Source organism: Asterias amurensis, chromosome 18 (genome assembly GCF_032118995.1).
Source record: "Asterias amurensis chromosome 18, ASM3211899v1".
Taxonomy (NCBI): Eukaryota; Metazoa; Echinodermata; class Asteroidea; order Forcipulatida; family Asteriidae; genus Asterias; species Asterias amurensis.
Window position 1 is genome coordinate 14,622,951 of NC_092665.1, and position 15,556 is coordinate 14,638,506.

The window sequence follows — 15,556 nt, forward strand, 5'->3', positions numbered from 1 at the left end:
CGTCATAGCTCAGCTCGCCATCTTTGTTCAATACCGCTGTGTTTTTTTCGTCGAGCTACCAGTAAATCTTCACAAAAATGTAAGTATTTATCACTTTTCAAAATATTTTGACGATTTACAATATATGTAGGGAAAGATAACTTCAATGGTTAATTATGGTGTGTCGCTGTTTGTGTTCAGTATTTGGAAAAGGGAGAAATTCTGAAAAATATTATGACGATCCCAGTGCCCTGTGTGTCGGATTTTTATGCATTGGAATTGCAATGCCATGCTAAAGTCGTGTTAAGTGCACTTGTCAATTGCCATACAACACAGTGCAGTGTGGTTAGCCGACCATGGAATTTGGACTAAATTATAATTTTTTGATACGATTGGTTGTTTAATATTTGTTGTTCAATTTTAACAGGTTTATTTCTAGGTTGTGAATACTTAATTAATCTAACTTAATCCTTAAAAATGTCTTGATGAAACAAAATAAAACACTGGCTCAGAAATCATGGAAACGCCTGCCAAAAAAGTAAAAACATTACAAGAGTCAAGACAACATTTGTTGTGGTGAATTCACTTTGATTTGGCATGGTTGAATATGTTATTATTTTATAATTATAATAAGCTTAATACTTAGAAATAAAATAGGGAAAAATTTCCGTATGGCGCCACCACTTTTTCATTCAATATGAAATAATATAGTATCTATAATTAACCTCCATGAGATATCTTCTTTTGTAAAAATTAGTGAAAAAGTGGTGGCGCCACACGGAAAGTTATCCAACCCTGCAGCAGAGGGCTTTACGTCCTGTCTTATGGACCCTACCAAGTATCCAAGTAGAAGTAGAAGTAGAAGCAAGAGTCGGGACCCAAGACATCATTCTATTCCATAGCCCACAGGGGTCGAAATTAAGTGTATTTTCATGGTAGTCAGCAGGGCTAGTGACCAATAATTTTTAGTAGCCCTGATTAGATTTTGGTAGCCCGAAAGACACATTATGTCTCGCGTCACGGCTCAAACTTAACAATACACCAATAACATAGTTCTTTATTGGGATAACTTTCCGTATGGCGCCACCACTTTTTCACTCATTTTTACAAAAAGGGATATATCAATCAGGTAAATTAGATAATATATTATTTTATTTCGAATGAAAAAGTGGTGGCGCCATACGGAAACTTTTCCCTTTATTGTTTGTGATGATGATTTTTGCATTATTTTTCCACTAGCCTGTCGGGCTATCAAACTGGAAAAATCAGTAGCCCGGCTGTAAATCTGGTAGTCTCGGGCTAGCGGGCTTGTGGCAATTTCGACCCCTGGACCACCTTGTTGGTCTGTGTTATGGCGCTCTTTTATCGGTCTTATTAATAATCGTAGTCGCAATATATTTAAAGATTAATTGAGCCATTTAAACCAGCCCAACAATGTTGGCTATCTATCCTCAGATAACTTTCCGTATGGCGCCGCCACTTTTTCACAAATTTTTACAAAAGGGGATATCTAATTGGGGTAAATCAGATACTATATTATTTTATGTTGAATGAAAAAGTGAGGGCACCATACAGAAACTTTGCCCTATCCTCCTTCCTGTACCTCGGTTTTGTAAGAGAAGACTGGAACAAGAGAAGACACACAAACAAATACAATGACCAGGGGTTATGGAGGCAATAGACCAATCCAGTAGGCTCCGCCCACGACGCACATGGGGGCTCTCCAATGCCTTTCTGAACAACTCTGCTGCATGCGCCAAGCATACGCTCACGCATGTCGTACTTTAGTGTCAGACCTTCGTTGCATTGTGATTAGTCAATACGCAATACGCAATGGTAATTACTCAAAATAATTATTGGCAATAAAACCTTTCTTGCTAACAAGTAATGGGGAGAGGTTGATAATATAAAACATTGTGAGAAACGGCTCCCTCTGAAGTAATGTAGTTTTCAAGAAAGAAGTAGTTTTTCACGAATTTAATTTTGAGACCTCAGATTTAGAATTTGAGGTCTTGAAATCAACCACCTGAAATGAAACCACACAACTTTGTGTGACAAGGTGTTTTTTTCTTTCATTATTATCACGCAACTTGGACGACCGATTGAGTTTAAATTTACCCAGGTCTGTTATTTTATGCATATATGTTGAGATACACCAACTGTGAAGACTAGTCTTTGACAATTACCAATAGTGTCCAGTGTCTTTAATATGCAGGTATCTCTCATTATTCAACTTGTGGACACACCACACACACGCGCACTTGACCATCCATATTTGTTTGTTTGGCTGATAAAAAAAGTCTTGGGATATTTTCTACATTTGTATTTTTCTTGGTTTTCTGTGCAGTCTGGAGCAATCTACAAGGTTTTCACTTTGATGATTTAAAAAAGTAGCTATTATTATCATTTTTGTTAGCGTATCATCCAAGATTTTCACGTATGTATAGGCCAAAATACTCGCATATCGGCAGGCGATTTGCTGGTATCTACATACTGGCAGGATTTGCAATTACATGTAAATGAATGACAAATGTAGGCCTACACATATTTTTGTTTCATACTCTCCCGTGTCCACATGTGTACATGTTCATGCACAAACAAGAGTAATATATTCACAGACAATGTACACAATGTATTAATTTGACATGATGCTGGAGATACAGATAGGCTTTGCCTTGTTCTTAGCGTGGCTAAGGCTTATTGATTTTCCTCCGTGTATTGATTCATGGGGATGGAGGGTGCATAGTTTGAGAGAATGCTCAGTCAGTGTGATGTAAAGCTAGCTGTTTACATCTCCACTCTGTTTTTGAGTGTTTCCTGTATCACCTTCTTATTATTACGATACCCACCGTCTTATCTTCCAAGTGCTTAAAGATAAAGATGCTTGGTCCGATTTGTGGCCGATTCAACTTAGAAGATTTAGATTTAGAGCGCGAAATGTTTTTTTTGTTATAGATTTGAGAAAGTTAATACTGTAGCTTCCGTGTAAGGTGCTACAGGAAAATGTCCGCTAATAATAAACGCCCGGTCACACAGGCCTCGATAACGAGAACGAAAACGAGAATGTTAAAAATGCACGCCCCTTGATTGGTGGAATAAGCGTGAGCGTATTCTGCGTGGAGCAATTCCACCAATAGAATGCGTTCTCTTTGTGTCGTTATCGTTATCGTTTACACTATCGCAGCAGTGTGACTCGGCCTTTAGTGGTACAGTTGAAGCCTACAGTCAGCTTTCTTTGATAGTATAAAGCATTTTTAGTAACATTTCTTTTTGAAGTAATGTGGTATGTAAAAAGATATCAGTTGTGATGCCCACAAATCTGAATCTGAGAAGTGTTACTGTCAGTAACACTTCTGAGATTGTGCATTCATCCTGGGTTGATGTCCACTGGTGGACATATTCCGCAAGATCGCCAGACTAAGGTTGTTGGCTTACTGGCCCGATGCTAAAATCACTGGCCTAGAGCATGCAGTCCAAAGGTGAAACTTTGTAATGTGGTCCTAAGTTCCCCCTCCCCCCCCCCCCCCCCTGGGCGGGGAGTGAACTCGTGCTTCATTGCGATTGACACGATAAAGATAATTTCATATTTACACAGTATGGATGTGTAATAATAATAATAATTAAGAAGACAAAACTACTTTGCATTCTGATGAGTAATAATGTATTGCACTGCATTGTATCTCTTGTGCATACATGATGTACTACAGATCAGCATATTAGATGTCATGAATATTAATTGACTGTAACTCAGTTGTGTGGGCATGCACTGTGCATACATGATGTACTACAGATCAGCATATTAGATGTCATGAATATTAATTGAATGTAACTCAGTTATGTGGGCATGCACTGTGCATACATGATGTACTACAGATCAGCATATTAGATGTCATGAATATTAATTGACTGTAACTCAGTTGTGTGGGCATGCACTGTGCATACATGATGTACTACAGATCAGCATATTAGATGTCGTGAATATTAATTGACTGTAACTCAGTTATGTGGGCATGCACTAGGTATATGAATAAGCAGTACAGTGCAGTGTGCAATGGCAAGTGCATACATGTACACTGTCATGGCAAAATGTGCAGTATGTACAAAGGGACATTACTGCGTTTTGTTGTTAGTACATGTATACAATTGGCTCTCGGTTTAAAGAGCACTGTTGGTTAAAGGAACACGTTGGCTTGGATCGGCCGAGTTGGTCTTTGAAAAGCGTTTGTTATAAAATGCATGGATGGAAAGGTGTTTTCAGTTAAAAGTAGAGTACAATGATCCACACAAATTACAGGCCTGATACTTCACGAAGGCAATGAAGGCGATTGCCTCCGTTGCCCCTTGCCATTGCCTTGGTGCCCTTGAAATGCTCCAGTAGAAATTTACAATTTCCTCATAAGGTGTCCTTTGCCAAAGAAAAAATGCCTTGGTGCCCGAAGCATACAGCCCTGAAATTAGCCTCGAAATTGCGTGGTTTTCCTTTTTATCTCGTCGACTAACCCGGTCAGGCATGTATGGGAGTCAAATAAATGGCCGACAGTGGCCATTTATGGATGTCAAATAAATGGCTGACCGTGTTACATGTAGTTAGCAAAGCAAAAGGAAAACCACGCAGAGGCATATTTTTGTGGATCAATGTATTCTACGTTTAAAACATCTTTCCAACCACTATGCATTTCATATTTTCAAACGGTCACAAACAGTTTTTATATACCAACTCGTCAGATCCAAGGCAGCGTGTTCCTTTATAAAGAGGTTCTGCTTATGAAGAATACAATGTACATTACACTCTGAGTATGACCCTTAAAAGACACTGGACGCTTTGGTAACTGTCAAAAATAAGTCTTTCCACTTGGTGTTTCTCAACGTATGCATAAGATAACAAACATGTGAAATTTTGAGCTTGATTGGTCGTCGGTGTTGCGAGCTAATAATGAAAGAATGATTTGGAGACCTCAAATTCTAGATCTGAGGTCTTGAAAATCAAATTCATAGAAAATTACTTCTTTCACGAAAACTTTGTTACTTCAGAGGGAGCCGTTTCTCACAATGTTTTATACCATCAAAAGCTCCCCATTACTCGTCACCAAGTAAGGTTTTATGCTAATAAATATTTTGAGTAATTACCAATAGTGTCCACCTGCCTTTAACATTAAATTTATTTATTTATTTGTTTATTTTTTATTTGTTTATTTTTTATTGATTATTTATATATATACATTGTTTCCAAGAGACGTCACATAATACACTCCCTTCCTTGGTCTGTCACCATATAAAATGTGAACTGGTGTCGTTTACTCGTCAACACGGAACACACACACACTGAACTGTGCATAAACCATGTAACAGTAATTGCAGATGGTTGACCCAAACTGTACATGTCAATGACGTATGCACAGCTAATTTATTAAAGGAGTTGGACTAATGAGTTTGACCTGGTACTTCAAGCTGGGTGTAGATTTATAAATAATATTATCAATCAAATTGATCATGAATGTAATTGTTGTATGGTACATTCATTACACTGACACTCATGTAGTGCACTGTGTGGGTTATAGCTTGACACTATGTATGTGGTGGGTTTAAAAAAAAATGAAATTAAGACTATAAATACCCCGGACAGTTTCTCTTTTCCTACATGTATTAGTGGAGACCTTGCATGGCAATGATCCTGCCAGTTTTAAATGGCAGTTTAAGAACTCATCGCCACCCTTTTATTCCCTCAGTAAAAGGTTTGCGGTAACACCATGTAATGATAATCACTAAATGAGTTAGGGGTGGTTCTAAAAAGAAGCGCCGGGTTCAACGAGACATTTCGATCAGATCATTTTTTATTTAATTGTTTTCCTCCAAAAGACCATGCAAAGTGTCGAATCCCACTTGATCAAAACTAGGTTGTGTTTTAAACCACGATGTGGTAAAGAATATATTTTTGCATGACGGTATGCATGTTGTAGTGGTTAAGAAGAGCCTACTACATTTGGTACCTAAGGTTTAGACCAGTATTTTCCGGGGCTGGTGGCCTTTGAATCGTTCCAGTAGAAATTCAGATTGGCTGTATAACGAAGTGTCCTTTACCAAGGGTCGACCCTGCCATGTCATTTCTGGAATGAAATACATGTACATGTAGCAGGCCTGGATTTTACAGTTGGGGCGTTGACCACTTATTTAGTATATTAATTTTGTTTTTTACCTTTAAACCGATGGGTATGTGTGTTAGCACTGTATACTCAGTACTTTCCCGAGTCCTGTGAAAAAAATATCACAGGCATGTTACTCGGGTGGGATTCGAACCCACGACCCTTGCAATTCTAGAGCAGTGTCTTACCAACTAGACTATCGAGGTTGCCCGGCAGCTACGGGCGGTTCGAATCCCAAGTTGTTGTTTTTTTGTTGATTTTGTTAATTAATTAAGTAATCTTTTTGTTAATTAATTAAGTAATTTATTAATATTGTATAATTTATCGCTTCAAAGGGACGCTCCAGCTAATCCCAATCAGCCTCCAAGGTAAATTTAATAGACTTCTGTTTTGTTTGTGTAAATGTTTGATATTTTCGACTTTACAAAGATGGCCATCAGTGTACAGTAGGCAAGCACAGCCTCCCTGCTCATTTAAATTATATTATCTTTAAATTCAAAACCTTTGTTTGAAGCTTAATTGTGAATGTGATGTGTATATGACTCTGTTGTTTCATTTTTTTGTTGAAAGAGGAAATGTTTCATAAATTTAAGACAAAGAGCACAGGTGGCCATTTTTGATAAAATAAGTTACACCTATATGTAGCTAACACATCCCCTTCTGGTTTGTGCCATACTTATATATTTCCTATTCTAAACTGAAAACTGGACTGAAAAATTAACAAAACAAATATTTCCTACCCTGACCACCCCCCCCCCCCCCCCCCCCCCACTGCATCCACTTCCTCAATCTGGAACCCTTCTATCCCATCCCCATTATATGTATGTAAGACACTTATGAATTTTATCAAGCTGTGTATGCCATACAGTGTTTTATAACTACATGTTTACATGTAAGTGTTACTTGTAAGTCTACTAAATCTTGTGAAGTTACCCCAGAAAAAAAAAAACATCTAAACGACTTCGCCTCAGTCCAGATGCACACCGTACCCCTTCCACACCCTAGTCCATATGCCAACCCTACCCGAACCCCACCCTAGTCTACAAATGTAGATGCCAACTCTGCCAAGATAAGCTCCCCTCCCCCAAGACAAACCCAACCCCCAGGTCTTACTGTACGAAACTAAATGTTTGTTATCATTGTATGATCAAACTGTACACATGTATGTATGCCATGAATACCATGGGACTCTCAGTTTTTGAAGATGTTCAAATTAGCGCATGGGAAAGTTGAGGATTCACTTACTTGTCTGCATGTGAGTGCTTTACCTACACACGAATTATAAAAAAAAATATAGCATGCCATTAGCCCATGTAACCTTTGTTTACATAAAGAGTTACCGTGTACATTCCCTGGCATTTTCTGGCAGGCGAGATACTGCACTGGTCATTTGGGAAATTTCCACTAGTATTATACGTGTGAACATTCAAGTGTTTTAAAGAACAGCTGAATAAGTTTTGAGATGTGTTCCCTTTCTGTGTCTAAAGTTGATCAACATCAAACAGTGCAATCTCCATAAAATATCAGATTTCATGTTTTCATCAGTTGCGCTGTAAACAGGTCTCGCCTGCTGGAAGCTCGGGCTCTGTGGTGTGATGTTACAAGTTATATGGTCTTTAAAACAGATTTGTGTACTTAGTAAAACCATGAACAAAAAATAGCAGTTTTTATTATCGTGTTTTGAATTCAAAAGTTCTCTTTGGGCTTGACTTAAAATGTAATGTACATTGTGTTCATTTGGAATTTAGCATGTTAATCAATGACTTTGTTCCTGTTCTAACCCCCGTTTTTGTGTCCGCAGATTTTTAATTCCGTGTCGTTGTACATAGGTGGTGTGATAGTGTCAGTGATTGAACTTTGCCCATCTGTACGTCGTTCATGTACCCTGAAGTCCGATGGCTGATTTTTAAATATTTTTTACTAACTGGCGTCAATGATAAAAGTAAATATTGTGCCCACTTTGAAGCGGGCGTGAAATATCAAGGATGCCTCTGTTGCCCTGGTATTGGCCTGGATAGTACTTCAGAGGTTTCCCTTATAAATAATGTTATAGTATTAGTATTATTATTATTATTATTATTATTATTATTATTATTATTAAAAAGATTTATATATAGCGCATTTCCAAAATAGACCATTGTGCTTTACAATAAAAATTGAAATTAAATACAATAGAAAACAAATTTATGCACACACGTAAAAAGCACAAGAAACAGCACATTAGAAGAGTATTAAAAAGGTTCAACATATAAAAACCTATGGGAAAAGCTTTGCAAAGCAAAAAATAATACAAAAAAAAACCAAGCAAAATTAAAATTCCATTGGAAAGAGGAAAATTTGTAAAAACTTCTTCAACATTTTTTCAGGGAGCCTGTTCCAAAGTCTGGACACTGAAGCAGAAAAAGACTTGTCCCCGAAAGATCTTTTGGATGACGGTATTCTAATGCAAGTGTATTTTGCAAAATGAAAAGAACTTGACCTCTCAAAGATGAAATCCAAGGCATGTTGAATTATAGCAAAGTAATCATCACTCTCGCTAATCATGTTTTTCTTATCTTTCTAATCGCAGGGCTTCTCAGCCAGCACCGAGTAATAAGAGGTTACAGCAAACCCAGGCTCAAGTGGATGAGGTAAGTGAGCCTCGTTTGTAATGCTTAGTAAAAAATAGTCCTTCACAATTTTCTGCTTAGCAGATATGAGCAGGAAACCAGTCACACATTGTATACATGTGATACAGTGTTTTAGCTGATAACCCTGTGCCAGTAAGCATAATTTTACTGTGCTTACATGTAGGTGCTTTTTGTGCTTTTAAAAGCTGCTTTATGAAAATGGGCCCTGGTGTTGTCAGAGTATGGGTTCGGGTCTCAGTTGTGGCACTTAACCATAATTTTGTTTCCTTTGAGTGGGATGTTAGGTTATGTACATGGTTCGAGTTTTTTTAATATCTGTAAAATAAGGTATAACCTGTTGGCTCAGTGGTTTGATTCCCTGCCTTTCTCCTCTGTGGACCCTGGTTCAAATCCCACTTTGGACCAAATCCCACTTTGGACCAGAACCTTGCATGTGGATTTGGTGTCCAATTTGATCTCTCAGCAATACTGTAAATAAAGAATCAGTGTTTCTAGAAGCAATGAATTCTGCGCTTAGAAGTGCGTCAAGCCTGTTTCACAGGTTAGCCTGGGAATTTTTTGCTTGTATGCATGCGCACTCTATGTTCCTAGGGATCCTTCACTATACACAGCTCTTGCCAATTCGGCACTTGCCCTAAACACAAGGAATGGTGATCGTAAGCGCAGAATTAAGCGTTAAGCAGTGCCATGAAATTGGCTCCTAATTGTATTGGTTTCCCCCTCCTGAATTAACTGAACATTTCTTTATTGTAATTTATACTGTTTATTGTTTTGTTTTAACAGGTGGTTGATATTATGCGAGTGAATGTAGACAAAGTACTGGAAAGGGATCAGAAGCTATCGGAGTTGGACGATCGCGCAGGTCGGTTCTCTTTTTTGTCTTGAATTTTCTTTGAAACTAGAATGAGCTCTTGGCTGTTATCAAAACCATGATAGTGTAAACATGTAACTAGATGATCAGTCGCTAAGCAATGGAACCGTTTACAGGCTTGATTGATTGATTATTTGATTGATTGTTTGAATGATTTATTTATTGATTGATTGACTGAATGACTGACTGATTGACTTTTTTTTTACTTTCCAAACGATCACTATTCATTCACAAAATGTACAGAATTTACAAAAACTGATTGATTCATTGATTGATTAACTGATTGATTGTTTGTTTGATTGATTTATTAATTCATTGATTGAATATTTTACTGAAAAGCTGTCTATGTTGTCATTATTCTATCTTCCAATTCATTATTTGTTATCCTTTTCAATTATCTTAGCCAAAGAAATGGAGGTCGACCTTGAAGCCTCCAAATTCACTTTTACTTTGCAACTTGCTCCTTCCTTGGATTTTCATTTTCTAATTTTCAAATTTATGTAGTAAGAGGTCCAAAACCCGATTTGATTCTAATTTTGCAAATGTTCAACTAGCGGGGCAGTCTAGTGCCCCAGGCGTACACTCTTGTATTGAAAGAGTCTAAGGCCGTATTCAAGTTGGAAGCTATGGCTATGGCTTCAACTGGATCGCTGCGTCTTCATGCATTGAAGTACATGTACATGACATCCTTAGCAACAGTCATACTGTAGCTGTAGCCGCTTATTCGGATACGGCTTGAGTTTGAGTCCCCTTTGTGGTACTTCTGTCCCCCCATAAGTAAAATATTTAACCCTAATATCTTTGTCTTTTAGATGGGATGTAAAGCCATACATGTATCTTCTCTATATTATTGTGTGTTGACTTTAACGATTTCTATACTGTATGTATTTTGCGTTTAAGTATTTTCATGGTAATGTCTCACTTTCTATCCAGTGTGTATTATTTTTTGAACTGTTAAATGAGACTGGTATTCAATCGTACTGTATGTAGTATTGGGAACGCATGTCTTTGGCAATTGTGTTTTCAGTTCTTTGTTTTGTTTGTAAAACAAAAGTGTCTTTTGCACATTGAGATAATTTACCAATGAACAAGTACACTGTGTTTTGATCTTTAATATTAATATGTGTTGTGTATTTATGCCGATAGGTGTGTAGTAGGTCACCCAGTATATAGGCTGCCTGGCATACAAGCCACGGGGAAACTTGTGAGGGTCCCGAATCATTGTATATCTGCTAAAGACATGAAAGATAATGATATTTTCACAAGGCACTTATTTAAATTTTGTCTCATCATTCAAATTAACTCGTACCACTTTTTTGTAGTTTTGAGTATTTTTTTTTTATAATTGTACATAGCCCTAGAACTGTTTTTAATGTTTTTAAAATTTAATTTTGTGACTGTATGCAAGCATTTGAATTACCCTTTTTGGGATCTAATAAAAAGTAATTGAATTGTATAACATGTAGGCCTAAGTATTTGTCATAAAATAAAGAGCTCTTTGACTCTATTCCGTAGATAAAGTGTAAATACAATAAAAAACATTTTTACAATTAGAATTTTATCGCTGATGGGTTTTTCTTGCATACTTTCAGATGCTCTACAGCAGGGAGCCTCACAATTTGAGACAAATGCCGGCAAGCTGAAGAGGAAATATTGGTGGAAAAATTGCAAGATGATGATAATTCTCGCAATCATTATCATTATTATTCTCATCATTATAATTGGTAAGCCACACCCCTACCCCTCTTGCCTCTCCTGCCATGCCCACTCTCAGAAAAATCTGATCTGTAAATTTTGTGATTTTTTTGCCGCTGTTTCTTTACAGTAGTTGGCTCGACCAAAATTTAAAGTATTTTTCTAATAAATTGAAATTGTATCTGAGTTCTGCATTTAATGAATCTGTTGGTCAACAACGACCAAACTACTCAAAAAATATTTTTTAAATCTCATTTATCTCGCTTTAAAAGAAATGCTGATCAGTAGTGTCAAACTGTTACACATTGTGCATTGTTAACTATTTTACAACTCCCCTTCTTAAGCTCGGTTATAGTTCCTGTGATTGCGAACGACATACAAAGAGTAGAGCTGCGCTCAACTCCTGCGAAACATTCGCACCAAGAACAAAATTTTATATCGCTTTGGTATTTACAAGAAGAATTAACTAGGCTTTAGAGATAGACAAAATAGATAGCACGTCGGCTTCTTTGAGATCACCTTCTTTTTTTAAGACAGACAAAGTGTTGACAAAGTGTTCTTGTGGCACTGGTATTTGCTTGTTTCATCGCTCGGTCTGTGTTCATGTTTTGTTTGTGTCTGTGTAATACACCACCGCTGCTGCAGCATCTTTCTATTTTGTACTGCAGTTTTTTTATCTGGAGGTTTTGTGGTCGATGACTTTATGTTCAAAGACAATTTTGTCGGGGATCACAACATTTAGATTGAGAATTGGCAATGAAGATGCGTTCACCCCATAGTTTCATACTGCAGGCTGGAATATAATGTACATCTATCATATAGTACATCTATCATTCCAAACCATAGTGGACATTAAGATTGAATAGACAAGCAGTAGGAGGGTTAACTGTGTGCTGTGTACATGTAGATGCATTCACCACGGCATCTAATATTCCAAACCACAGTCGATGATACTGATAGTGAATGGTCAGACAGTAGGAGGGTTAAATGTGTGCTGTGTACATGTAGATGCATTCACCACCACATCCAACATTCCAAACCACAGTAGATGATACTGATAGTGAATGGTCAGACAGTTGGAGGGTTAACTGTGTGCTGTGATGTAGATGCATTCATCACCAACCCAAACAATAGTAGATGATATTGAATGGACAGACAGTAGGAGGGTTAACTGTGTGCTGTGTACATGTAGCTGCGTTCACTACCTCATCCAACATTCCAAACCACAGTGGATTATATTAAATGGTCAGACAGTAGAAGGGTTAACTGTGTTGTGTGATGTGAACATGAATTTACTAGCATATATCATTCCAAACCACAGTAGATGATATTAAATGGCAGACAGTAGGAGGGTTAACAAGTTTCTATCTCCATACTAAGCAAACATGCATTACATTGTCTTGTGTGTGTACCATTCTCATCGGAATGAACATTGCATTTGATCTCCGATAATTTTCCTTTTGCATCTTCATCAATTCCTTGAGTAATACCTCATTACAGGCTGCTTCATTTCCTATGCTTCTTGCCTCTTCAGGAGAACAGTTTAGTACTTAATATAGTGAACAGGAGAATTGTTTCTCTTAAAGTCACTGGACACGTTTGGAAGTTACTCAAAATACATATTAGCATAAAAAATTACTTGGTTAACGCGCAATAGAGAGCTATTGATAGTAGAAAAGGTTTTAAGAAACAGGTAATTTCTCACTAAAATATTTTAATTTGAGAAAGACTTTAGGCCTGAAGCCTTTCTCTGGCATCTGAAAGCACGCACATTGTGCTACAAGGGTGTTTCTTTCAACTTTGATGACCAATTGATTCATTATTTTATGCATATGTAGGGATACACCAAGTGAGATTACTGGTCTTTGTTAATTACCAAAGGTGTCCAGTGCCTTTAAAACTTTGAATCGACAGCTTTCAATAATTGTCTTCAAGTGTGCATACAATAGCTGTCTACATGAAGATACATTCGCATTCACAACCTGATTCTAGCACAAACTGAATGCGAGATGCACAAATCGGCAGCTCTGAAATTGTATCAAATGTTAAAATGACTCGCATTTTAGGAGATGTTAAATTTGCATTGGGGATAAAGAATACTAATTTTTTATTTTTTTATTTTACCATACTCCGATGTGTGTTAGCACTGTATACTCAGTACTTTCCCGAGTCCGGTGAAAAAAATATCACAGGCATGTTACTCGGGTGTTAGCACTGTATACTCAGTACTTTCCCGAGTCCGGTGAAAAAAAATATCACAGGCATGTTACTCGGGTGGGATTCGAACCCACGACCCTTGCAATTCTAGAGCAGTGTCTTACCAACTAGACTACCGAGGTTACCCGGTAGCTAGAGGCAGTCAGTTTGAATCCTATGTTTTTGCAGCGGGTACCGCAACGATTATAAGAGATGTTAAATTTGCATCGGGGATTAAGAATAGTAATTTTTGCATTTGCTTTTTTTTCTCTTCCTTTTTCCACTTTCCCATCTCCCCTTCTCCTTCCTCCTTCTCTCTCTCTCTCTACTTTTTCAATGAATGCATTTTTTTATCACTTGCCTCACTGCTTGTATTTACAGTATGGGCCACACAGTAAGGTATGGTTAAAACTTTGATACTTGCGTTGTACATGTTAGCAGCCGTTGCTCCGTTCTTGTGCATTAAAAATATAAATATTTTAAAAACAAACACTGCAAGGAGACACTCTGCATATTGGTCTTGTCACAATCTTTTCTCTCTCAACAAGTCTTTGTAGTCTGCGGCATGGCTGTTTTGGTTGAAGTACGTTGAAATTTAACAGAGGAATCAACTTGCCTGATATGAACCTGAACCTAGCAAAGAACTGTTGAAACAGTGCCCCAAACAGTCGGTCATTCCGGCCCCAGTTGGGAATTTTGATTTATGTTTGTTATATTTATTTATTTTTTTTTTATTTTTTTTTTTATTTTTTTGGGGGGGGGCAAATTTCCATCAAAGATTCCCTGGAGAATGTCACTGTTGGCTGTTCAGAATTACCAATTATTTTTTTTTTCCCATCCAAAAAGTTGTTTGACCCACGCAGCCCAATTTTCAATTCGAAAACCTTTTTAAAAACATTTTTCCCCTATATAATTTGTTTAAAAAATGTTTTATTGAAATTCAAAATTTTGAGTTTTAATTAGTTTCTTATACACATCCACCCTTATTTGTTCAAGTTTTTAAGAAATTGATAGTTCTGACCGGCACTTAAAGGAACACGTTGCCTTGGATCGGACGAGTTTGTCAAACAAAAGCGTTTGTAACCGTTTTTTATATAATGCATATGGTTGGAAAGATGTTTTAAAAGTAGCATAGAATGATCCACACAAGTTTGCCTTGAAATTGCGTGGTTTTCCTTCTACTGTGCGAACTATCACCGTCGGCCATTTATGGGAGTCAAAATTTTGACCCCCATAAATGGCCGACGTGTTAGTCGACGAGGTAAAAGGAAAACCACGCAATTTCGAGGCATGTTTGTGTGGATCATTGTATTCTACTTTTACAACATCTTTCTACCCATATGCATTTTATAAAAAACGGTTACAAACGTTTTTCAAAGACAAACTCGACCGATCCAAGGCAACGTGTTCCTTTAACAGACTGCTCTTTCTGAATCAGCATTTACACTTTATTTACACAATGAAATTTTGCAAAGCTGCCTGATTTGTGTGAACAGTGAACAATACAGCACCAACCCCCGGGGGTGTCCCAATTTAACGACAAATCCCATTTCTTGGTCAGACCAAATCTTTATCCGTCATGTCCTGCAAACATTTGAAGGCTGTTGAGGGAGATCAGATGATCCTAATTAATTAATCAATTAATTAATAGTTAATCACAGTGCATGAATTGTTAATCGCCCATCTGCATGTGTGTACGTGTTTGCCATATATCTTGCACTGATTGTCTTTGAAACGTTCAGTAGGGACTGTTTTATTGAACGTTGTATGATTCGTGCAGCAAGTGTTTAGAACGTAACAGAAGACTTGCGATTTGATTTTACATATTTTAAATATTATTGCATGTCGAATAATTTTACTTGATATATCACTGATTGAAACCTCTCTGTTATGATGTAAGAATTGCTTTGTTAAAGGAACGTTACAGAATTGGTAAGAAACAAAAGTCATGAAGATCACAAATTTATATAAAACTTACACGGTCTAATGATGATGATAGTAGAAAACATCCCTTGAAATATTTCTGTCTGAAATAATATATTTGA

At 37.2% G+C, this 15,556-nt stretch overlaps 1 protein-coding gene across 2 annotated transcripts in view; it reads left to right on the forward strand.

Moving 5' to 3' along the window:
- The window catches only part of LOC139950606 (synaptobrevin-like), a 23,253-nt gene continuing 7,697 nt past the window's right edge, over positions 1-15,556 (forward strand). Inside the window, exons 1-5 of one of the 2 annotated variants that reach the window (XM_071949364.1) lie at positions 1-79; positions 8,689-8,749; positions 9,533-9,611; positions 11,213-11,344; positions 13,893-13,924. In XM_071949364.1, the coding sequence (XP_071805465.1) occupies positions 78-79; positions 8,689-8,749; positions 9,533-9,611; positions 11,213-11,344; positions 13,893-13,909 (291 nt within the window). In that variant the 5' untranslated portion in view covers positions 1-77 and the 3' untranslated portion in view covers positions 13,910-13,924. Of the gene's footprint in view, positions 80-8,688; positions 8,750-9,532; positions 9,612-11,212; positions 11,345-13,892; positions 13,925-15,556 lie in introns of those variants that run through there. The other variant, XM_071949363.1, reaches the window with a different exon arrangement.